The 24,026-nt window shown below is 64.7% G+C and overlaps 2 protein-coding genes across 2 annotated transcripts; one reads left to right on the top strand and one right to left on the bottom strand.

Moving 5' to 3' along the window:
* The first annotated feature begins 2,453 nt into the window (after window positions 1-2,453).
* On the top strand, window positions 2,454-14,588 carry PDE1B (phosphodiesterase 1B). The gene is made up of 16 exons (XM_055792325.1): window positions 2,454-2,577; window positions 2,938-3,073; window positions 8,842-8,955; window positions 9,040-9,225; window positions 9,859-9,925; window positions 10,418-10,534; window positions 10,641-10,781; window positions 11,248-11,348; window positions 11,741-11,866; window positions 11,956-12,057; window positions 12,133-12,253; window positions 12,334-12,415; window positions 12,521-12,647; window positions 12,777-12,913; window positions 13,126-13,239; window positions 13,317-14,588. Exons 2-15 carry the CDS (start codon window positions 2,943-2,945, stop codon window positions 13,221-13,223), a joined length of 1,650 nt encoding a protein of 549 aa, XP_055648300.1. The 5' UTR covers window positions 2,454-2,577; window positions 2,938-2,942; the 3' UTR covers window positions 13,224-13,239; window positions 13,317-14,588.
* Window positions 14,589-15,174: 586 nt separating this feature from the next.
* Window positions 15,175-20,844, bottom strand: PPP1R1A (protein phosphatase 1 regulatory inhibitor subunit 1A). Its single transcript, XM_055792324.1, has 7 exons — window positions 20,712-20,844; window positions 17,538-17,598; window positions 16,606-16,643; window positions 16,440-16,503; window positions 16,004-16,192; window positions 15,795-15,889; window positions 15,175-15,476 (listed from the first exon to the last, which is right to left on the bottom strand). The coding sequence occupies exons 1-6, from the start codon at window positions 20,790-20,792 to the stop codon at window positions 15,795-15,797; spliced, it is 528 nt and encodes a 175-aa protein (XP_055648299.1). The 5' UTR covers window positions 20,793-20,844; the 3' UTR covers window positions 15,175-15,476.
* Between the last annotated feature and the right edge of the window lie 3,182 nt (window positions 20,845-24,026).

The raw sequence follows: 24,026 nt of genomic DNA, 5'->3' as shown, positions 1-24,026 counted from the left end.
TTTTGGGCTGGCTCTGCTCCAGCACCCCAGAGTGGGTGCCTGGCCCCGTGTCTCCAGCAGAAATAACCTCCGTGGGTCCCCCATGGGCGTTGGGGGTGCCGGAGGCCTTGGGGTGCTGGGACGTGAAGGGACTGAAGCTGCTGGCAGGATTTACCAGCTTTAATTAAAGCTGCTTCTTCTCATGGCATTGATCCTGGCCAGGCACATGGCTCAGTTTCCCTTTGCCTGCCTGGCCGGGGACATTCCAAATCACATTTCCCGCACACCCCTACACCCCCCCACCCCCGGCACTCTCAGGGTGTTTATTTTTCTCCCATGCAGCATCTTAGGGGAAAATTAATGGGGCGAGGGAAGGAGATGGCGGGGCGGCCGTTGCCATTCCGCTCACGGCCAGCTGCTCCAGGATGAGTCACCAGCCATGCTGGTGTGGGGTGGGGGGGACGGTGGCTGCCACGGCCATGAGCCCCCCTCGGCAAAGCCCCCCTCGGCAGAGCCCCCCCTCAGCAGAGCCGCCTTGGCAGGGCCTGGTGGTGCCACAGTTGGGGGAGGCTGAGCATGCAGTCCTGGCAGCCACACCGAACTGCAGCCACAATGGCATGGCCAAGCCTGAAGTGTGTGGGTCTGGCACTAATTGCTTCATTATTTTATTCCGGGGGGGGTGGTGGTGAAAAAACTGCTCTGAAGCAGGCTGGACTCCCCCGCTGCCCCCCACCGGCTGTGCTCCCAGTGGGGCTGAACTCCCTCGAATTAACGCCCAGAACCTGCTGATTATTCCAGATTGCTGCAAAAGTCTATTTTCGCGCTCATCAATCATGATATTAAGCGGTAACAAGATGCTGAGGCTCCCTGCTGGCAGTGCGGCTTTGTCTCGCGCACATCCCAGCCCACAGCCTCTCCCGCACCCACTGCCCCCTGGCCCCCTGCCTTGGGCTGCTCCGTACCATGGGGTCCCCCCCTTGGTTCAACTCGCTGCCCCCAGCCGGGTTCTGAGCCCCCCAAAAGTTTGAGGACCCAAAGATGTTCCCAGTGGGGTATGGGAACTCCTTAGCTGTGTGCGGGGGCTTATAGCCCACACTGTTGACCCCAGTATTCGGGCAGAAGTCCCATGGGTGCCCCCTACACCCTGCATCAAAGCAAAGGACCCCTGTGGGAGGGAGCACAGACCCCCTTTTGGAGGCTAAGTGGATGCATCCCCAGGCAGCACCCATGGGTGCTAGGTGGTAAAGGGTGGGAGGTGACATGGCCTAGCAGGCAGGGACCTGGCTGAGCTGTTGGGGGCAGCTGGGCCAAGGTGGGGGCTCAGGGATGGTGCCCAGAGTGGGGGGCCCCACCTGGCTCCCCGGTGCCGGTGCTGCGGTAGTGGGTGCTGCACACACCTACGGCGTTACATAAGGGCTTATTAATATTTCCTGGGGGCTGCGGCTTAGCGCGTGCCACGGGAGGCAGCACGGGTGCTGCTGTGCCCCCCCGGCTGTCTGGGACCCACTCGGGGCTCTGGCACCCCGCTCCCTGTGTGTGCCTGGAGCCCCTGGGGCCCTCAGCACCGGCCTTTGCACCCCGAGGTTTCCTGGTGGGATGCAGGGGGCCGCAGGGTGGGGAACAAGCTGTGTGTGGGGTAGGGGTGCAGGGGGCCGCGGGGCAGGGATGGGATGTCTGTGAGCCCACGGGACAGGGTCCCCTCGAGCTCAGGCTGCTCCTAACCCCCCCTGCACCACCAGCCCAGGGGCATGAGGGACCCAGCAGCCCCCCCAGGTTTGGGAAGGTCCTACAATAATCTGGGCAGGAGGGGACAGTGTGCGTGTGTCACCGGCCTCGTGGGGAGCAGGGCTGGCGGTGGGGCTGGGGGAGGTGGGGGTCGTGGTGCCCCTCGCCCTGGGCAGGCTCCGACCCACTGCTTGGAGCAGACCCCCCGTGTGGCGTGTGAGAGGTTATGGCCCCTCTGTGGGGCCTGCCAAACCCCGTGACATTCCCATAACCCCATGGCAGTCCTGGGGCACCTGCCCCCCATAACCCCAAAGGACCTGGGGAACCTGACTCCCCCATAGCCCCATAGGGGTCCTGGGGTACCCCCCATAGGGGTCTTGGGGTACGAAGTCTATAGCCCCATTGAGTCCTGGGGTACCACCCCCACAAAGGTCCTAGGCTGGAACTCCTATAGCCCCAGAGGGGTCCTGGGGCACCCCTGCATAGGGGTCCTGGGGTACAACCCCTATAGACCCATAGGGGTCTTGGGGTACCCCCCCCCCGGGTTCTGGGGTGCCACGCCTTCAGCCCCATAGGGGTCCTGGGGGCCCTTCCTCTTCCACAGCCCTTACGGGGGCCATGACACCGCCCTCCCTGTGGGGGTCCCGGGGCCAGGGCTGAGCGGGGCGGCAGGGCTGGGCGGCCCCGGTTCCCGGCCCCCGCCCCCGGCTCCCCCCGCCCCTCCCCGCCCTCTCGCCGGTGCCGGCTCGGGGAAAGTTGCGGCGAGCCCCGGTCGGCGGAGACAGAGCCGGCAACAGCGGGCGGACCGGGCACGGCGGCACCGGCAGCACCGGAGCACGGCAGCACCGGCGCTTCCCGGCCGAGCATCCCCGGGTAGGAGCGCGCAGCATCCTCGATCGTGTCCCCGTTCCCCCGTCCCCCCGTCCCCCCCGTCCCCCGGTCCCCCCCGCCCCCCGCACGACGGTTCTCCCCATCCCCGGTTCTCCCAATCCCCGGTGCTCCCTGCCGGTTCCCCCCATCCCCGCTGCTCCCCATCCCGCTGCTCCCACCCCCGGTGCCCGGGATGCCATCTTAGCTCCGCCGCCCGGGCCGGTGCTGCCTGCGCAGCTGCCGGGTACCGGGCCGGGGGGAGGCCGCTGCCGGGGCGGCGGGGCGGTACCGGCGGCTGCTCCGCCGCGGCCCGCCGGGCCCCGGGACCGGCGCGGGGCTGAGGGCGCGTCCCCGCCACCGCAGGGGCCATGGAGCCGCCGCGGAGCCTCCCGGGGCTGGATCCCGACCGCGAGGGGCTGGACCCGGCCGGCGGCTGCCCGTCCCCGCTGGAGATCAAGTCCGTCCCCAGCAAGAAGATCTGGGTCAAGCTCCGTGCGCTGTGAGTGAGCCCCCCATAACCGGGACCCCCCCCCCGGACACCCCTAAACCAGGACCCCTGAGCCCACCTGAGCATTGCACTCTGCTGAACCCTCCAACACCCCCTTTTGAAGACCCCCTCATCTTCCCCTAAGAGCCCCCTGGTGCCCCCCACCCAGCATGCACCCACTTCAGCTGCCACCGAGGTACCCCTGGATCCTTCCGCCCCCAGACCCCCCCCAGGTGTCCCTCACCCATGCACTGCTTCCCACACCCTCATGTAGGACCCCCAGTCACCCTTGGGATCTCCCTGCACATATTGCACCCCCTCGGGCTGGGGGCACTAGGACCCCCTCGGGCTGGGGGCACCCATAAGCCTGGGGTGGGTCTGATGGGGCAGCTCTGGGGGTGCTGGAGCACCCCTCACCCAGGTGGCACTGTGGGGCAAGCAGAGGGCTGGGGTGCCCCCAACTCGGGTTGGGGGGATGGACAGAGTGGATGCCAGGGTACCAACCAGCCCTGGGGAGCGGTGACAACCCCCTGACACCCCAGGGTGCCACCCTGCACTCCCCTCCCCACCCTGGGGAGCTCTTGGTGGCCTCGGGGGTGCCACCCCCTCTCCTGTGTGCAGTTGTGCTCACGCATGGGCTCACGTGTGCATGTGCCCCCTTGCGAACCTGCGGCACGTGCACTCATGCAGGTCCTCGTGCAGCGGGTGCAGGCGTGGGCGTGCAAAGCACGTGTGTGGCTGTGTGTGCACATGTGTGCAGGGCTGACACGCGTGTGGCGGCCGGCGAAGGCACGCTTGTGCAGGGGTGCATGCTGGCAGGGGTGTGTGCGGTACTGGCATGCCAGGGGGGACACGGAGATGAGGACAGGAGCCAGGTGCCCGTGTTGCACACTCACTGGTGAGCATGTTTTACGTGAACCCAAGGGCAGGGCAGGACTCCACCAGGGTGTGAAACGTTGGTGCCAGAGCTCTCAGGGTGTGGTGCAAGCCTGAGCATGCAACCAGCTGTGCATGTTGCAGTGGGTGTGCAAGCATCAGGTGGGAGTGTGCACATGTGTGTGCAGAGGTGCGTGCGAGCAGCGTGTGTGTGGATGGGGGCAGGGGTCCCTGCATGCGGCACACGCGGGAGCTGGTGAGCATGCATGGGAGTGTGTGTGCACACCCGTGTGCCAAAGCACACCTGAGTGAGCACTAGGGAGCGTGTGCACCTGCAGGTGTGCAAGCGCGTGGGCTGTGTTCCTGCTTCCCGCCCCCACACACCTCCCCCTCCCAGAAATCGCTGGTGGCTGCCCCTGCTGCGGGGCATGGTGGGGCTGGGCATCCCGGCCCGCATCCCCCCATGTCCCCTTCTCCCTGCCAGCCTTGAGGGGGCAGTGGGGACCCTAGCCTGGGGATGGTCCCCAGCTCCCAGTTGGGATGACAGGAGGGAGCAGCGAGTTGTCCCTTGGCTGCAGGGTCCCGGCCCCCCGAGCACTGGGGACTGGTGGCAGGTCCCCAGCGTGGGGATCAGCTGGGATGGGGGACCCTGTGGGAGGGAGCAGGAGAGGCAATGGAGGAATGGAGACACCTGTGGGTGCATGTGGGGCGGTGGTGTCTGTGCTGGGGAGCTCCCCAGCACTGGCTGCACCCTGAGGCCAACTTGCAGCCCGCCCTGGGCATGGGGTGGCCCTGGGGACATTGGTGTCACCCCAGGGATCTACGGGGTGGCAGTGGCTCTACAAGCACCATCATCCCCACAGCAGGCCTGGGTCATGGCAGGGGGTGGCAGGAGGGGGCTGGCAGCAGCAGGGGGATGTGGGTGGTGACAGGCAGCCCGTGGGGACCGTGGGCGTGGGTGGCACCCACCTGGCAGCGTGACGAAACCCAACTCCTGCTCCCGCTGCTGGGTGGTGGCAGTCCCTCGTCCCAGGGCACCACTTGGGGGTCTGTGATGGGCAAGTGGCACAAAGGTCGTCCGTGGCTGTGTCACCGAGGGTGGGTGTCCGCAGGCATGGGTGTCCCTGAGGGGGTGGGTGTCCCCAGGGATAGGTGGCAGGGCGCGGGAAGGTGACAGCCACCTTCCCCAAGGTCACATTCCCCCGCAGCCCGCCGGGCTTGGGAGCTTCATGCTGACTTTGAACGTGATGTCTGGCCACCCCCCCCGGCCCCCCTTACTCTCTCGTTCGCTGGCAGCTGTCACTGTCACCGTCACCTTGGCTGCGGGATGTGGTGGCCCCCACCTGCGAAGCTGCACCAGGGCGAGGTGTGGGTGTGCACCAGCCACACATGTGCTCTTGCACAGTCCACACTTGCTTGCGTACACTCTGGTTTGCAGCCATGTGCGGGCACCTGCGAGCAGCTGCACATGCTTGCACACACACACACACACACATGCAGATGTGCATACATGGGTGGGCTTGTGCATCCATTTACACACTTACCCACACGTGGGGGTCTCCAGCCCCTGCCGTGTGCACACACATGTGCACAGGTTGCTGCCCGCTGTGTGGCCAGGCTGGGATGGCACTAACAAGGTTTGGGAGGTTGTTAGGTGCTGGGAGGGGCAGGGGGGAGCATGGAGGCTGTGGGACACAGGGTGGGACACAGAGGGGGACCCTGGGGGAGACCTGGGTATGCTTTCAGGGTGTGAGCCTGGCTGCAGTGTGGGTCCCCTGGTGAGGGGTGGCAGCCGCTAATTAAAACTAATTGCCATCAGTAGGCAGGAAATCTTGCTGGAGCTAGGGTGGATGCTGGCCCTTGCCAGCCTTCCTCATCCTCCCCACAGCCAGTGCCCTGTGACCCCCAGCCATGGGGACCCAGTGGCTTTGCCCCTTACCAGAGTGGTGGCGGGACCCTTGTCCCCTCCCTGTGACCAGGATCCCTGTTCCCACGGGGTCCCATGGCCCTGCTGGCCCCCGTGCTGGTGCCGGTCCCTCCTGGGCTGTCTGGGGTCACAGCAGTGCCCCCGCCTGGGGACTGTCCCCTGGGTCAGGGACAAGTGCTAGCACCTGCAGGGTCACCACTGGTTGTGTCCTTCCCGTGGGGCTTTGAGCTGGCAGTGGCTGTCCCCAGTGCTGGGTGACAGGGGAAATGGTGTCTCCTCTCAGCTGGTGACCTGTGGGTTTGGGGCTGGTCCCTGAGGAGCCGGTGTGGCAGGGACCCTGTGACCCCAGTTGGGACCGTGCCTATGACCCTTGGCCCCTTCTGTGCCTCAGTTTCCCCAGGGGACCAGGCTGGTGGGGACAGGGTGGCTGGGGGCCCGCTGGCAGAGACACGCATGGCTACATGCCCCCTGCATGGCCATGCACAGACCCGCATGGTGTTGCACGGGCGTGCGTGACCTTGCGCAGCCTTGCACAAGCGTGCACAGGCCTGCGGGGTCTCACTGCCCCCGCACACCCGCCTGGCAGGTCCCTCACTCCTGCTGCCAGCTCTTGTTAGTGCTAACGAGGCACAGGACCACTGGGAGCCACCGGCTGGAGCAGCCATCCAGAAGCTGCTGCTGCATAGATCTTCCGGGGTTTTCACTTGGGGCTGTGGCCACGGTGACAGTGACGTCCCCACCGCGGGGACACAGGGTGATGGTGCCAGGGACGCCGCATCCTGCCACAGAGGTTGGCTTGGGGCGGCCATGGGAGCGGCACAGGCGGTGGCTGACCTCTGCCCCAGCGCTGTGTCCCCCCATCCCACGGGGCTGTCACTGTGTGCTGTCCCCTTCCCGTGGCTGGGTGTCAGGGTCACCCTGAGGTGTCCCCCAAGCCAGGGGCCAGACTGGCAGCGTCACGGGAAACTGCTGGCAGTGGGGACATGTGCCACCAGCCTTGGGGACCGTGTGGCCAGGTGGCGGGGACCCAGTGAAGGTAAGGTGGGCAGTGATGGGGACCAGCGGGGACCCATGGGGACCCATTAAGTGCTGGTGGCAGCGATAGGGACCAGCAGGTGCCCATCGGGACCCATTGGGTGCTGGTGGTGGTGATGAGGACCAGTGGGTGCCAGGTAGGCAGTGATGGGGACCAGTGGGTACCAATAGGGACCTGCTGGGCGCTGATGACAGTGACAGTGAGGTCTTTGGGAGGGGACAGGGTGGCCACAGGGCTGAGCTGGACCAGGACAGGGACCAGTGTCCCACCAAGGGCTGGCATTTGCCCTGTTCCCCTGCTCCCAGGGGGAGCTGGTGGAGCCGTGGGGGCCTATGGGGACCTGTGGCAGCCGGTGTGCGAGCAAGGCGGCTATAGTGGGAGACATGGCTGCGGGGGAGGTGCTTCCCCAGGCGGCCAGACGGGATTTCCCCCCTCTGCCACCGCCTCCATGCATCCCCCCACCCTCCCCCCGACAGACACACGGACACACAGACAGATGGCTGGCGGCCGGCTGGCACATGCGTGCTCCAACAGGGAGGGCTTGCCCAGGGTGGGGGCTGGGGAGAGAGTGTTCCTCTGTGCACATGCATGTGCGGCGTGCGTGTGTGTAGTGGAAAGGTGTGCACATGTGTGCATATGTGCATGCGTGTGTGTGTGTGTGTGCACTGTGGGTGGGTATTTGCAGGTGTTGGGACATGTGATGTGTGTAGCTGTGTTGAGTGTGCATATGTGTGCTTGTGTGCACTGTATGTGTGCATGTGTTGTGTACACGTGTGTGTGCATGTATGTGTGCATGTGTGCATGCTGGTGTGCATGCATCTTGCACGTGTGTTTGGGCATGTGTGTATACATATGTGTGCATGCCTGTGTGCACACACCTGCATTCAGGCACGTATGTGTGCACACTTGGTGTGTGCACAGATCTGGGTGCTCTCCCTTCTCTCCGTGCCACCCAGGGCCCTCCTGCTGGGACACTGCCGTGTCCTTATGGCTCTGTGTCCTTGTGTCCTGTGTGGGTGTCATAAGCCAGCAGGGGAGCGTGGCCACACTGGGCTCCTGTCCTCATGTCCCCATGCTGCTCGGGCACCCGTGGGTGTCACTGCCACCCCTCTGCCATGGCAGAGCTGGGTGCAGGGACAACCTGTGGGGCCCCATCCTCTGGTGAGTCCCCAGGGACCCCTGGCCCTTTGGCACCCAGCACGAGGGAGGCTTCTAGGGGGGAACTGAGGCATGGCAGTGTGTTGGGTGGGGGCTGAGCACCCTGACCCCACTGTGGGTCCCCAGGGTGTGAAGCCACCCCGCTGTGGAGCCCCCTGTACCCCAGGCTGCACCCTCCCACCTTTCTGGGTTTGTCCCTGTCCCCAGGGACATCCCAGTTGCCGCTGTGGCCCCACTGACCCCATGGGCTGGCAGGGACTTTGTCCCTGGTGTCACCCAGGGCCCTGTGCAGCGCCAGCACTCCCACAAGAGTGACGTGGTGGGGACAGCCACCCTCTGGGTGGGGGATGGGGTGACCCCCAAGCTTGGGGTGCTGGGGGGAGCCCTGTGGCCTTTTGGGTTCCTCAAGTGCTGAGCTGCAGGTGCTGGGTGCAGGATGAGCTCTGGGTGCTGTGTGGGTGCAGGCTGAAGGGTTTCAGGTGCAGGATGGGCTCTGGGTGCAGGGTGCTGCAGGGTCAGCTTTGGCTGCTGGCAGTCCCCCACACTCCTCCGGCCATGCTGTGGCTGCCACCATTGCTGTGGGGGGTCCCCTGGGTGGATGCTCACCACTCCGCACCAGCGTGGGACACACGCACACACATGCACACACACCTATAGGTGTTGCCCATGTGTGTTAGGGCGTGTGCATCCATCCGCAGGGCAGCCGGGGCCCTGCTGCTGTGGACCCCCACCCACTGCCCCAGTCCTGGGGGGGCTGGTGACGCGGTGCCCGGCTGCCCGCAGGCTGCGTTACATGGTGAAGCAGCTGGAGACAGGAGAGGTGAATGTGGAGGAGCTGAAGAGGAACCTGGAATATGCCGCCTCGCTGCTGGAAGCCGTCTACATCGATGAGACGAGGTATGGGTGAGAGCTGGAGGGCGGCAGGGGGACGTGGGGGATGATGCCCATCCTGATGCCACCCATCCTGTTCCCGGCCTGCAGGCAGATGCTGGACACAGAGGATGAGCTGCGAGAGATGGGCTCGGACGCAGCGGTGCCCTCGGAGGTGCGGGACTGGCTGGCAGCTACCTTCACCCAGCAGGCACGGGCCAAGGGGCGCCGCGCAGAGGAGAAGCCCAAGTTCCGCAGCATCGTTCACGCTGTCCAGGCTGGCATCTTTGTGGAGAGGTGGGTGCTGGGGGACACCCACCCTGGGTAATGCAGGGGTCTAGGGGGTATGGCTGGGATGGAGAGAGGGGGTGGGAGGGCAGTCCCCTGCTGTCCTGTGGCAGCCAGGGACTGTGCCTAGCACCCAGGTGGGTCCCTGAGCACTCAGGGGATATCCTCAGGCACCCAGATGGGTCCCCAAGCACCCAGGTGGGTCTCCCAGCACCCAAGGGCTGTCCTCAGCACCCAGGTCTGTCCCCAAGCAGCTGAGCTGTCCCCCACATCCAGGTGGGTCCTCAGGCACCCAGTTTGTCTCCTGCACCCAGGTGCATCCTTGAGCACCCGGACTGTCCCTGTGACCCACATGGGTCCCCACGTGCCAGGGTCTGTCCCCTGGCACCCAGGTCTGTCCCCTGGCACCCTGGTGGGTCCCCAAGCACCTGGACTGTCCTCAGCAGCCAGGTTTGTCCGTAGCACCCAGCTGAGTCCCTGACCACCCAGGTCTATCTCCTGCCCCCAGGGTTTGTCCCCTAGCACCTGAGGTCTGTCCCTGAACAGTCAGGTGGGTCTCCAAGCACCCAGGTGGGTCCCCCAGCACCCAGCTCTGTTCCCCAGCACCTACATCAGCCCAGACTCCCCCCCTGCCTTCTACAGGATGTTTCGCCGGACATACACGGCCGTGGGGCCCAGCTACTCCACCTCCGTCCTGAACTGCCTGAAGGTACTGGGGGTGGGGGGGCACCCAAATACCCCACGGGGTGCTGGCGTGCTGCCCCAGCCTGGCAACACTTGGGCATGGCTGCTCCATCCATACCATGGGCTCCATAGGATATGGCCCAGGTTGCCTGGGGGAGACAGCACTCAGCGCTGCTGGGCATCGATGGGCATCCCTGGGCATGGCTGGGCCTTGCCTGGAATTGCTGGCCATCCCTGGGCTTCACTGGGCATCCCTTGGCATCACCTGGAATTGCTGGCCTTTGGTGGGCATTCCTGCACATCCCTGGGCACGGCTGGGTGTTTCTGGGCATCACCTGGAATTATTTGGCTTCAGTGGGCATCACCTGGAATCGCTGGGTGTGACTAGGTGTCGCTGGGAGTTGCTGGGCATCGCTGGGCTTGACTGGGCATTGCTGGGGGATGGCTAGCCATGGCTGGGTGTCACCAGGCATTGGGCTTGCCCCTGTGCTGGTGTAACACCCCCATCTCCCCCCAGAGCCTCGACCTGTGGTGCTTCGATGTCTTTGCACTGAACCGGGTGACAGATGATCACTCCCTGAGGACCATTGTCTTCGAGCTCTTCACCCGACACAACCTCAACAGCCGCTTCAAGGTGTGCCCATGCCCACCCATGGGTGCCCCCAGGGCTGGGTGCCTGGCACGTGCCAGTGGCTTTGCACACGTGACTGCATCTGTGAGCGTGTGTGCCCGTGCGTTAGATCCCCACCGTCTTCCTGACGACACTGCTGGACGCGCTGGAGGCTGGCTATGGGAAGTACCGGAACCCCTACCACAACCAAGTCCATGCCGCTGATGTCACCCAGACCGTCCACTGCTTCCTGCTCCGCACCGGCATGCTGGTACGGGGGCGCGGGGTGGGGCACGGGGGTCCCGGGCTGTTGGCTGGGTGCCGAGTTGGTGCCCGGTGCCCGTCTGGCTGGTCCAGATGATGCTTGTTGCCACGGAGATGTCGCCACCTAGCGACTGCGCTGTTGCCATAGAAACTTTACCAGGATGATGGGGGGACAGGGTGCCCTCAGCCTGGGGGATGTGTGGGCACACGTGGGGTGACGCCTGCAGCACACGTGTGCCCTGCTGTCCCCACACAGCTGTCATACTTGTCAGACACGCATGCGCACACTCACGGCATGTTCACATGCGTGTCTGTGACAGGCATGTGTGGCTGTGCATGTGTGTACGCACATGCAGTTGTGCAAACACAAACACACAGAGGACCTCACAACCGTTCGGCCTCGTGTCCCTCACGGGGTGGCACCGCAGCACCCAGTGCTGGTCCCCACCCCCCTGATGCCTGTGTCCCCCCAGCACTACCTGACGGAGATCGAGGTCCTGGCCATCATCTTCGCTGCTGCCATCCACGACTATGAGCACACAGGCACCACCAACAGCTTCCACATCCAGACCAAGTGAGGGCGGATGGCACGGCATGGCACGGGTGGCATGGCAGGGCATGGTATGGGTGATGTCATGGTGCAGGTGACGTGGCATGGCGTGGCACAGGTGGCATGGCATGGTGCAGATGGCGCGGCATTGGTGGCATGGCACAGCATGGGCAGAGCAGGCAGGGCTGGGGACCTGTTATGGGGACATGTGGGGCACGGAAAGGACTGAGTGGCACCCTGGGGACACCCAGGACACACCCAGGGCCACCAATATGGTTGGGATATAGATGTGCTGGCACCCTGGGGACACCCAGGGCTGCTGATACAACCGGGATATAGTCGTGCTGGCACCCTGGGGACATCCTGCTCCCCTGCCTGCCACCGTGCTGGTGTCCCACCCTCCCCTGCATCCGCAGGTCAGACTGTGCCATCCTCTACAACGACCGCTCGGTGCTGGAGAACCACCACATCAGCGCTGTCTTCCGCATGATGCAGGATGATGAGATGAACATCTTTGTTAATCTCACCAAGGATGAGTTTGCGTAAGGTCCCTGTCCCTTTCCCCATGGCTGTCCACAGCGGGGACACGGGACCCTGATGGCATTTCCCCACAACCCTCTCCGGGGCACAGGGAGCTGCGGGCGCTGGTGATTGAGATGGTCCTGGCCACTGATATGTCCTGCCACTTCCAGCAAGTGAAGTCCATGAAGACGTCCCTGCAGCAGCTGGAGAGGTGAGTGTGGATGCCCACCTGGCCCAGGGGATGTGGTTTTGGGGACAAACCTCAGCACCGGGGTCTCCTCCCCAGGATTGATAAGTCCAAGGTGCTGTCGCTGCTGCTGCACGCGGCCGACATCAGCCACCCCACCAAGCAGTGGTCGGTGCACAGCCGCTGGACCAAAGCCCTGATGGAGGAGTTCTTCAGGCAGGTAGGGTGCCTGTGTCCCAGGGGACAGGTGGTGGGACATGGGGACCACCCCTTGGGGACATGTCTCCCTTGCCTTGCCAGGGGGACAAGGAGGCTGAGCTGGGGCTGCCCTTCTCACCCCTCTGCGACCGTACCTCCACACTGGTGGCCCAGTCCCAGATTGGTGAGTGGTGGTGGGTCCGTTCCCGTCCCCACCTTATCCCCAGCCACCAGCCCTGCCACAGGCAGGGGGTGTCCCCATTGACACTGTGTCCCTTCCCCACCACAGGCTTCATTGACTTCATCGTGGAGCCCACCTTCTCGGTGCTGACTGATGTGGCTGAGAAGATGGTGCTGCCTGTCACTGAGGATGGCACCAAAGCCAAGGGCAACCCAGTGGCCAGCCAGCAGGCCAGGTCAGCCACGGCGTCCTGCCTCAGATTCCCCTTCGCCAGGGGGAGGTGGTGGGGGCACCCACTTATTTTGGGTCCTGGGAGGTGGCAGTGGTGGCTCTGCCCTGTTTCCATCTGTCCCTGTACCTGCAGCTCGCAGTGGCGGCAGCCATCCCTGGATGAGCACCTGGAGCTGGGGGACATGAAAGCTGACCTGGCTGGCTTCCGCTCCACCTGGGCCAAGTATATCCAGGAGAACAAGCAGAAGTGGAAGGAGCGGGCAGCTAGTGGTAGGTGGTAGCCACTGTGGCCACCAGGGAGGGGATGGGGACTGTCACGGGATGCATGGGGCCATGTCTGTGCCAAGCATCCCTGGGTGGGGAGGTGGCCCAAGCACAGGATGGTGGCCCCCAGACTTGTGGGGCAGAGGGACACGAGCTGGGGGGTCTCAGCCCCTGTGGGTGGCAGGAGTGACCCCCCCCAGCCCCGTGTCCTGCCACAGGCATCACCAACCAGGTGTCCATCGAGGAGCTGTCACCCTGTGAGGAGCCACCGCCTGTGGTCCCCAGCCAGCACAGGCAGAACGGGGATGTGGAATAGCACTGGGAGGAGTGAGGTGGGCCCAGGGGGCAAACTGGGGCTGGGGGGGGAAATGGTGGCATTGTCATGACTGTCCCCCCACCCCAACGGCAGGTCCCTGTCTGGCCGAGTGACACTGTCTCGCCCAAAGTCTTCAATGCCATCGAGTTCAGCACCATTTGCAGGGAAGGAGCCGCCTGGGGCCGCACAAGGATCCATGCCAGCCTTCGTGCCAGGAGCATCACTGGGGCTGGCACCCCCGGCAGCCCCCCAGCCCAGCCAGCTCCAGCTGCCTGTGCCAAGCTGGCTGCCGAGCCACATGGCCTCGGGCCATGGGTGACGGTGATGTTGACCCTCTCACTGCCATGCCAGCCGCTGCCCGGCCTCCTCCTGCCAGGTTTTGTCCTGGTGGCTTTTTAAAAAAGCTTCTTCTCACCCCACTGGGGAGCCTGGTGCTCGAGACACTGACAGTGACACTGACGCTGGGGATAGCAGGGGACCAAGGGATGGAGGAGCCATGTGGGATACACCATCACCCTGAGGGCCACCGCAATCCCCTCTGTGCCTGCTGGGTCTGTCCAGTGACACCGTGATGGGTGGCCCCTACTGTTCCCCTGTGTCATCCCCATCCTGCCCCACCTGCCCATCCCTGTCCCCAGGTCTGCTGGCCCCAAGGGCACCTCAGAGGTACCCCGGGGGGTCCTGCCTTACATGTGCAAGGCTGGGAGCTGGGGGGCAGCAAGGTGGTGATGGGGGCTGGGGCTGGGACGTGGTGGGAGGGCAGGATCGGGCCCTGAAGTGGTGGTGCCAGCCCCTGGCTCCAGCATTCCCTGGTGGCAGCATCCCCCAGCTCTAGGGGGCCTCCAGCACCTTCTGGCTCTGGTGTGCTTCCAGCATCGCTGGCTCCAGCGTGACTCCAGTGTGCCTCCAGCATCCTCTGGCTCCAGCATGCCTGTCAGTATTCCCCCTGCTTCCTCTTGGCCCTGCTGTGCCTCGAGCATCCTCTGGCATCCTGGTGTGCCTCGAGCATCCTCCGGCATCCCAGTGTGCCTTGAGCATCTTCTGGCATCCTGGTGTGCCTCAAGTGTCCTCTGGCATCCTGGCTCCAGCATGCCTCAAGCATCTTCCAGCCCCAGCATCCTCCTGCTCTGGCATCCCGGCTAGGGCCGCCTTGCCCTGCTGCGTCCATTGCCCAGCGCCTGGCCGCCACGGCACAGCCCCTCTGTGTTTGTACTTTTCTACCCTGCAGTAATGTGTCCGTTGTGTCCCCACCTGGTCACTGCTGGCAGAGCTCCACGTCGCACCCACCCACCCACGCATGTGAAACAAAGCGCTGCCACTAATAAGCAATTAATAAACCGTACACCACCACCAGCCTGGACATCCCACCCTTGTTCCTGGGCACCACACCTGACCCCGGGGGGGTGGCAGGGGGCTGGGATGCCCGGGTGGCACAGGTGGATCAGGCCCCCGGGGTAGGGAGTGAAGCCTGGAGGTGGGTGCTGCACCCCAGCACCCAAGGAGGGGTCCTGCCCCCTCTCCCCGGCGCGAAGGCAAGTAGGAGGCAGCGGGGCGAAGGGATCCCTTTAATACCGGCTGTGGTGGGGGGTCCCCGTGCCCACCCAGGTGTGCACGCGTGCTCTACGTGTATGCACATGGGCGTGCATGCGAATCACATGTGCAAAGTGCACAGGCATGCCCCCCCATGTCCATGTGTGCACACACATGTGTGCACAAGGAAGGGGGTGTGTGCAAATGCCTGGGTCTCCCCCACAGGTGCATGCATGTGCACACCCCTATCACACATGTGCAAGCATGCACACCAACCTGCGTGTGCATGCACACATGTGTGTGTCACATGGGGTGCAGCTTCCCGAGTGCCTGGGAGCAACAGGGCTGCATGTCCCCCAGCCTGGGGGGATTGGTGACAGTGGGACGCCTGGGGATGTGACCCTGGGGACAGCTCGGGGGGGGGGGGGAGAGGGGCGGCCATGAGCCATGCTGGGGAGGGTGCTGCTTGGTGTCCCCAGTGTCACCTGTCCTGGGGACTTGTTTGTAGGGGGGTGAGGGGACAGGGCAGGCAGCCTGGCTCGCCATTCTCCTCAGAGCCCCTGCCCGGGGCGGGGACCTGCCCACAGCAGTAAAAAAAAAAAAAAAAATCCTCTGGAAGCCCCAAAACAGCCAAAATCTTAGAAAACGATTGGATAAAAAAAAACAACGTGGTGTTTGGCTCCTTCGACCTGGCCGCGGCCACGCTCCTGCTGCCACTGGCACCTGGGGACAGAGGACAGTCACGCTGGGGATGGCATCTGTGGTGGGGGTCCCTACTGAGGAAGGCCCCAGCAATACCAGAGCCACCCTCGCCCCGTGCCACCTTCCCCTTCCCTGGCCCAGGGCCCAGGATACCTCCATGGTGCCCCAGTAACCCCTCAGTGTCCTAGGACAGTGCTCCAGTGCCCCCCCAGTGTCCCAATACAGTGCCCCAGTACCACCTTCTGTCTCAGTGCCCCCCACACTGCCCCAGTACAGTGCCCCAGTGCCTCCCAGTGCCCCCACACTGCCCCAGTGCCCCCGCACTGCCCCAGTACGTACCTACTGGCTGCTGGCAGTGCCCTTGCTGGCGCCTTCCTTTGGTGCTATATGGGTGCCCTCCTCAGCCAGGCTTTGCCGCCCATCCCCATGGGTCCCTGCGGGCACTGTGGGGCAGAGGCTGAGTTCCAGCCCCTCACCGCACCCCCCAGCCCCCCCAAACCCCCTGGCTCCGGGTGTGTGGAGGCTCCCAGGGTAGTGCTGGTACTCACGCTTGCCACCGGGGCCAGGGCCACCCTCGTGCATCGCCAGCGGGCAGGTGCCGCCAGGGCTGTGGCTGTGCTCGGTGTCACCGTGGTGGCAGTGGCCAGGACCACGCTCCTGGCTGGTGGCAGCTACCTCCTCCTCCTCCTCACCCTGCGCCTGCTTGCACAGGTGATGCTCCACCATCATCTGCAGTTCTGCCAGGCAGGGAGCGGTGCTGTGGGGGATGCGGGGGGCAGTGGTGACCGTCCCCATGCTCCCGGTGACAATGAGGAGATGCAGCCTGGTGGCCTCCTGTCCCCTCTGGTGGCACTTGCCATGCCCACAGGCACGGCCATGCTCTGCCCTGGGCAGGTCCAAGGCCAGCGCAAAGGTGGTGGCATCCCAGCTGCACGTCCCCTGCGGTTCTGGGGGGAACGTCACCTTGTGTCCCCCCCCAAATACCTTTCATGGTCGGGGTGGTGCGGGAAACCTTCTTCCTCTGCCGGGGCGACATGGCCAGACCCGACTGCAAGGCAAGGGGAGGTGCGTGAGTGGGGGCCAGGGGTACACTGGGGTACACCGAGGGGCTGGGGGCTCCCCCACAGCCCCTTGTGACAGCAGCACCTACCTTCAGCAGTGGGTTGGGCAGCCGGTCTTCATCGATCTCTGGGGGAGCAACAGAGGGGGTGGCAGTAGGACCCACGGTTCAGCAGAGGGTGTGGGGTGCTGTGCTCCATCCTGCACCCCCGATGCGAATTCGGCCCCACTGGGTCTGTTTGTCACCTGTAGGTGCTCAGCATGGCTGTGGGTGCTGTCAGGACAGTCCTGCTCCCTGCCCCAGCATTGTCATCACCCCCCTGCATTGCCACAGGAACCTGCATCCCATCCCCTGCCGTGCTAGGGTGGCTGGCAGTGTCCCCGCACCAGGGCCAGGGCCAGGCTGGCAGCCCCTAGACCACATCCTGACCCACCCTGGGATGATGCTTAGTCACATGGAGCTGGTTTATTCACAGCCAGAGCTGCTGCCCCGAGTGGGTGCAGGGTCTGGAGGTGGCACTTGGGGACAATGTCCCATCCACTGGGGTGTCCCCAAAGCAGGGGACAGATGACACCACCCAGCTGGGTGGGGCAGGGAGGCTGTGACACAGCCACATGTAGGAGCCCATCCCCAAAGGCCACATGCCAGGTTGGGCTGATGACCAAGGAGCACTTAAATGTCACAGCTGGTGTCCCCTGCTCCCTGTGCCAGCAGGGTGGCCCTGTGCTGGCGACCCCAGTGTTCCTGGCACAGTGTCACAGCCAGTTGCTTCCCCCAGAGATGGATGGGCTGAGTGATACTGGGGCCCGATCCTGGGAGTGCAGCCCTGGAGTGGGTGGGGGTCGAGTGGGGCTGGGTGGGACATGGGGACAGTTCCAGGGTGGGGGACATGGGGTGCTGCTGTGCCAGGGTGAAGGATGAGTCCCACTGCAACAGTGTGCTGTGGTCCTGAGCACCCTGCTGGGGGGCTCCCTGGCTGGGCTGGAGCCTGGGGTGGCGGGGTGATACCTGCGAAGACCCACCTGGGGATGACTGGTCGCTGCTCAGGACCAGGTTGGCAGGAGTCGGTCGGCGCCTCCGGATCTGGGAGGGTACAACAGGAGAGAGTTGGAACCTGCAGCTGCACTCCCAGCCCCACCACACCCACCTAGAGCCCCACCAGCACCAAGACCCCCCGCAACGTCCTCGTCTCTGGGGCAGTGGCAGCCCCATGGGGACGGAGGCTGCTGGCTGGGGCCCTGAACCCAGCGGCTCCTGTGCCTGGACACACGTGTCTTTTAAATCAACATCTCCTGGCCAGCCCTAATGACAGCTGGGAGCTAATTATACCCCAGCCCCAGGAAGCGCGCGGGGACATCGGTACGGCAACATTGCCGGGGACCTGCCCTTCCTCTGTGGGCACTGTGTCCTTGCCCAAGGTCACCTCGAGCATCCTGCACTGCTCCTACCCCATGTTCCCCCTCTCGGTGCCATCAGGGGGGTTTGGTGGCCCATTTGGAGGGTTCAGTAGCTTTGTCCAGTGTCAGGGCTGGCAGTGGTGACAGCAGTGACATCACATCCCACAGGCGCTCCCTCGCCCCCTTTCCCCACTGACCCACTAACTGAGTTGCTCAAAAAAAAAAAAAAAGAATTTCCCAGCGAGGATTCCCTAACAAGGCGGGATGCCTAATGAGATGCTAATGAGGCAGGCGAGCAGCTGGGCGGGCGAAAGGGAGCCCCCTCCCCACCTCCCCCAGCCTCGGCCCCCCCAGCGCATCTTCTCTGTGTCGGCCCCGTTGCCATAGAAACCTGCGATCTGGATTTTAAACGGAGATTACAGGGAGCTGGGAATTGTCGGGAATCGCCCTGGCCCTGCCAGGGACCCACCGATCAGCCTGCACTGTGAGGCTGGGGTTCAACCGCGCCCCACCCCCCCAGCCCAGCGATGGGGCTGGGCTGCACTGGGCTCCCCCCGGGGCTGAATGCGGCCCCGCAGCCCCTGGTGAGGGACTGGGGGAAGCCAGAGCCACCCCCGGGCTGCTCTAGCACCTCGGAAGCCTCCCCCAGGTGTGGGGCAGGGTTGTGCCCCATGGTGCAGCCACCCAGCACTGGGATGGGGTGGGGGACACTGGTGCCACCTGCTCAAGGTCACCCAGGTGGAGCTGAGCCCCCTGAGCTGTGCTCCCCTTCCTGCTCCAGACCAGGCAGGGGATGCAGGCGTCGACACAGCTCCCACCCCAACATCCTGGGAAGGGATGCTCTGGTCTGTCCATCCTTCATCCCTCTGTTCCTCCCTCCCTCCCTCCCCAGTTCGGCTGGGGCGCTGCACTCTCCTGCCGCTGCTATTTTTAGATCGATCTCCACCATCGATTAAGAACCACCATGACTGAGAGTGGCAGAGGTCCCAGCCCTGGCAGCCTGCAGCAGGCATGGCATCGCTGGGGGGCTGCTCCCTCTGGATCCAGGGGTGAGCTGGGATGGGAACATCATCGGGGATGGGAATGGGATGGGTCCAGCTCATCTCTCAACATGATGGGAGCAAACACCCCCAGATGGTCCTCCTCCAGCCTTGGGGACACGCAGTGCGCAGGGTGGAGCTGGGGTCCTGGGCAGAGGTGCAGGACAAACCCCTGGACCAGGCTTGGCACCCGTGGGTGGCACCCAGGAGTGCCAGGGCAGGTGGATGCTCTTGCCAGAGGTGGGGGTCAAGGGGCTGCGGGACCAGTGGAGACCCAAGAAAGTCCATGGGGACAAGGTTCTTTTGGAGGGTGGGGCTGGACAGGCTTGGGGACAACTCTGCAGGACACAGGGACATTGTGCTGCAGCCTGGCAAGGGACTGACACATCTGAGCTCCCCATCAGCGCAAGCCCCCAACGAGGGGAACCCACATCAGGCCTTCCTCTGCAGGGACACCCCAAAAAAGGGGAGCTGTAAATGCAGGGAGGGGACATCAGCATTGTCACCTACTGCCACCACATGGGGCTGGCTGTTGGGGCCCTGCCACACCACCAAGCACTGCCAAACCAGGGCTCTGACAGACGCCGAAACGTGGCTGAATTCCCCTGGGAGGGGAAACTGAGGCAGGGACAAGCAGGGGACTCCCCAGGGCAGGGTCATGCCTGGGCCTCCCGTAGCCTGGCTGTGATGGGAGGTGGGCGTGAGCACCCCTGCTCCTCACTGCAGCCGGGGCGGGTGCTGGGGGTCTTGCACTCACCCCCTCCTTGGCTCTTGCCCTCCCCTCCTGGGGGGGCCGTGCTGCAAATGAGCTGTGAGCAGCCCCAGATGGTGCGTGGCCGTATTTAGCGACAGTGAGATGCTTGCCAGGGAGGTGGCCCACACGCGCCTCGGCGCCGCTGGCACACGGATGTAACTCGGCCAGGAGCCACCTGGCTACTAGGGACCCCCAGTCTGGGTGGGGGAACTCAGCTGGGACCACTGGCTAGAGTCCCCCCCACCCCATCAGCATCCTCAAGCGCCTGCAGAGCTTCCCATGCCTGGCGATGATGGGGACTGCGGTGTGGCTAGGTGGTCCCCCCAGGACTCCTCTTGTCCCCTGCAGCCCCCAGGGTGCAGGGGCATTGCCAGAGTGGGGCGAGGCGGGCAGGGAGGGGGGTCAGGCTGCCCAAAGGGGCTCCTGGTCCCCTGCGGGCAGCCCTCAGCCCTGCCGTGCCCCCCAGCTGCGCTGCCCCGGCCCCGAGGTTATTCTGGGATCCCCTCCAGTGGAGCAGGGGTTGAGCAAGGGCCGGAGGGCCCGGGGGAGGGCCCGGGGGGGGCGGTAACCTTATACCCGGCCCGGGATGGCTCCCGCGGTGTCGCTGAGCCAGCACATGGCCCTGGCACGGCCACCCGGTCCCTACGGGCACAGCCAGCCCCGAGCCCACGGGGGTGGCCGCGGTACAGCGGGGGCTGCTCTGCGGGGTGTGTGTGGAACTCGGGAAGGTGTCCCCCAGTGTCCCCAGTGCCGGGGCGGTTGCACCCACCTGGCAGCGCCCGGGCGCGTCCCCGTTATCACCCACCGCCCCGGCACCACGGCAGTTGCACAGGGGCCGCTCGGTGACCCCCCCACCCCCGGGCCTGCCCTTGCCGTGCCCGCAATCCCCCGCACCGCCCGCTGTCCCCCCCGCTCCCGGCAGGACCCCCCGGCTCCCCCCGCGCCCCCCAGCCCCGGTGTCCACCCGGTGTCCCCGCCCCCCCGCCGGTGCCTGCCCCCCCCCACCTGCTCGGCCGCCTCCGGGTCGAGGTGCGGCTCCAGCAGCGGCACCGTGAACTGGATCTTGCGGGGGCTGTTGGGCTCCATGGCGGGCGGCGGCTCCGGCGGCTCCCGGCGGCTCCCGGCGGCTCCCGGCGGCTCCCGGCCCTGCCCGGGCTGCCCCGCCCCGCCCCGCCCCGCCCCGCCCCCGCCCGCGGCGCGCACGGGTGGGCGGTGGGACCCGCCAGGACAGACGCAGGGACGGAGAGGGGGGCACTGGGACCACGCGCCGGGACACTGGGATGGACACATGGACAGGGCTGGGACACAGGGACAGACACACGGACACGGACCCTGGGACACAGGGACGGACGCAATGAACACAGGGATGGGCTCCATGACACACGGACACAGGGATGGACCCCGGGGACACAGGGACTGACCCCGGGACACAGGGACGGACACAGGGACAGACACATGGACACAGGCACGGACCCTGGGACACAGGGACAGGCACACAGACACAGGGATGGACCCCGGGACACAGTGGCAGCATGGATGGACCCTGGGACACAGGGACAGAAACACATGGAGGCAAGGACAGACACATAGACAGGCCCCAGGACACATAGACAGACGTGGACACGAGGACAGATACATGGGCAAACCCTGGGACAAAGGGACAGACACACAGGCACAAGGACAGACTCCAGGACACAAGGACAGAGATTTGGACACAAGGATGGACACGTGGATGGACCCTGGGACAACAGGACAGAGACACGGACACAAAAAGAAGCTCCAGGACACTGGGACAGACACGCAGAAACAAGGACAGACAGACAGGCCTTGGAATGGACAGACAGCAGGACAGGCGCTGGGGCGCAGAGGCACGTGGGCAAAGGGATGCAGGGACAGACATGTGGGTGACAACGCAGGGATGGACACACAGACAGGCACGTGAACACAGAGGCACACACCTGGACTGATGGACACCTGGACACGGGCACCGGCACACAGTGACATGCGGAGACAGCCACACAAGCAGTGGGACAGCCAGGCACAGGTAGATGGACAACAGGACAGGCGGGCACACAGATGGACACTGATCGGCACATGCTCTTGCATGCTCGGACATGCTCACACACACATACGCTGACACGCGTGTGCATGCACATGCACACTCCATGACACGCAGGCGGGTGTGTGCGCGTGCACCTGCAGATGTGTGCATACACATGCAGTCCCCACACACGTGTGCACAGCCAGGTCAGGGCCTGTCAGGGGGAGTGACAAGGACAGGGACGGGTGCTCCCCCGGGGGGGCTTCCCAGGAGGTCCCGTCGGGTGCCAGCAGGGATGGCCAAAGTCCGGCAGCACCTGTTTTGACACGGGGTGGCCTTGCCATCGTTCACCTGCACTTGGCCTCGCGGGGCCAGGGACACAGCCAGCAGCTCTCGGGGACTGTGCCCCCTTCTGCAGTGACCAGCCCTGCGCCCCTTGTCTGTCCTAATGAGGCTGTTAATTGCAGGGCAATGGAAGGGGCTTGGTGTGGTGTCAGCGCCCCGCTGGATGCATCGGAGGGGGGGTCCCAGCGGGGTGAGAGTGGGTCCTGGAGGGGACGTGGGTCAGCCTGGTGCCAGTGGACAGGACAGATGGATGGACGGGGTGGCCACAGGGGCCTGGGCATCCCGGGGACACGGATGCTGTGGGCAGCAAGCTTGTGGGGACACCCTAAAAAAAAAAAAAAAAAAAAGAGGATGAAAAATTTAGTTGTAGGATTGAGGTGGGCAACATCCTGGGGGGAGGGGGCACAGGGTGGGGGTCTGCAGGGTGCCCCCACCCATGTCGGGGGCTGCCCCCCCACCCCCCACCCCACCCCTTGTCTCCTGCAACAGGGCTGCGCCCCTCCGGTGCAATGCACCCCCGTACCCCATGCACCCCCACCCAGCAAAGCCCCCAGGACTTGGGGCAGGGAGGGGGGAGCTCTGGGGGGCTGGGGGCGCCCTGCCACAGCCGCCATGAATGTGTGTCCCATCACTTATTCATGCAGGCAGGAGGCTGCTGGGATCTGGCAGGAGGAACTCACTAACTAGGTCAGGCAGGAGGGGAGGCAGCGGCAGGGGCTGCCTGATCCCCCGGGTGCCCGGGCTGTGCCCTCCGCCGGGCAGGGAGCAGGCACTGGGGGGTCCCCATGGTGGGGCCAGGGCAGTGTGGGAAGGGGATGCTGCTGCCGGCGGTGTGTGGCCACAGGGCGCTGGGCATCTGGGCAAGGGTGCTGCCAGAAAAGCGGGGTGCTCTGCAGGGGGTGAAATGGGAGCAGGATCACCCAAACCCCTGCATGAACGGCCCCTCATCCCCAAACCCAGTGGCTCCCCAGGGCCGTGTCCTGGTGTCCTGCTCCGATGTGATGCAGCCACCATTAATTACTGATGCAAAAAGCACTTGGTAAAATGCCACTTTGTGCTGCTGTGCCCCTCTCCAGCCCCCTGCACTCATGTCCCCAGCCCCTCACTCCTGTGGTTGCATTTGGTGACACCCCCATGGGGTGTACCTGCTCCTGGGGTTTAATCCTTCCTGGTACTGGGTTTCTCTCCGCAGGGCTGCTTTGCCTTTGCAGTCCCCACTCCCCTAGATAGGGGTCCTCCTCCTCCCCAGGGACCCCTGTGGCTGCTGAGTGATGGGGGGGGGGGGGCATCCCTGCGCATCCCTCTGCCCACCCGTGCTCTGCCCACAGCCATTTCCTTTCGCTCCTCAATGGGCTTTTACAGGAAAACCCTTCCCAGCTTCTATCCAGCCTGAGCATCCTGGCTCCCTGCAGCGGGGGCTGCTTCTGTCAGGGAAAAAAAGTCTTGGGGGCCAGCGGGGAAATAAAAATATCTTTGGAGCTGTGTAGGCACCTAGCAGAGGAGTTTGTGGGGGAGGATGAAGTGGAGAGATGGAGCCTGGGCCACAGGCTGGCTCCTGCTTGGCGTCCAGATGCCGGCATGGTGATGGTGGGTGTGTACGGCTGAGAGCAGAGTGTGATGAGAGTGGGCTTGAGGATGGCAATCCATATGAAATTGGGGGGTGTGTGGGGGGGCAATGTTCTGCCCCAGGATTGAGGTTAAGCTGTCTGTTGTCAGGGCCAAAAATGCCAATATTTGGACCTTAGTGGCAACCTGGGTCCCTTTGCTGCTAAATACGATGTCACCCGACCCTTGGGCTCTGTGCCCGCCCTCCCCCCCCCCCCGAGGCCCTGGCATCTCGGGTGCTGGATGTGATCAGGGAGAACAAGGCCGTTTTCCCGCTCCCACCCTGGAGTGGAGCCAGACAAGGGGTGATGTGAGCAGGGACATGCCTA

Source organism: Falco peregrinus, chromosome 19, assembly GCF_023634155.1.
Source record: "Falco peregrinus isolate bFalPer1 chromosome 19, bFalPer1.pri, whole genome shotgun sequence".
Classification (NCBI taxonomy): Eukaryota; Metazoa; Chordata; class Aves; order Falconiformes; family Falconidae; genus Falco; species Falco peregrinus.
This window is presented reverse-complemented; position numbering and strand designations above follow the sequence as displayed.

Bases quoted from the DNA above. Each gene is read 5' to 3' on its own strand.
- PDE1B (XM_055792325.1), top strand. From the start codon at position 2,943: ATGGAGCCGCCGCGGAGCCTCCCGGGGCTGGATCCCGACCGCGAGGGG. The intron at 9,226-9,858 runs GTGGGTGCTGGG...TGCCTTCTACAG, and splicing joins GCTGGCATCTTTGTGGAGAG to GATGTTTCGCCGGACATACA. The intron at 12,914-13,125 runs GTAGGTGGTAGC...GTCCTGCCACAG, and splicing joins GAAGGAGCGGGCAGCTAGTG to GCATCACCAACCAGGTGTCC.
- PPP1R1A (XM_055792324.1), bottom strand. From the start codon at position 20,792: ATGGAGCCCAACAGCCCCCGCAAGATCCAGTTCACGGTGCCGCTGCTG. The intron at 16,504-16,605 runs GTAGGTGCTGCT...CTTGCCTTGCAG, and splicing joins TGCCCAACCCACTGCTGAAG to TCGGGTCTGGCCATGTCGCC. The intron at 16,193-16,439 runs GTATTTGGGGGG...CCTGCCTGGCAG, and splicing joins CACCACCCCGACCATGAAAG to AACTGCAGATGATGGTGGAG.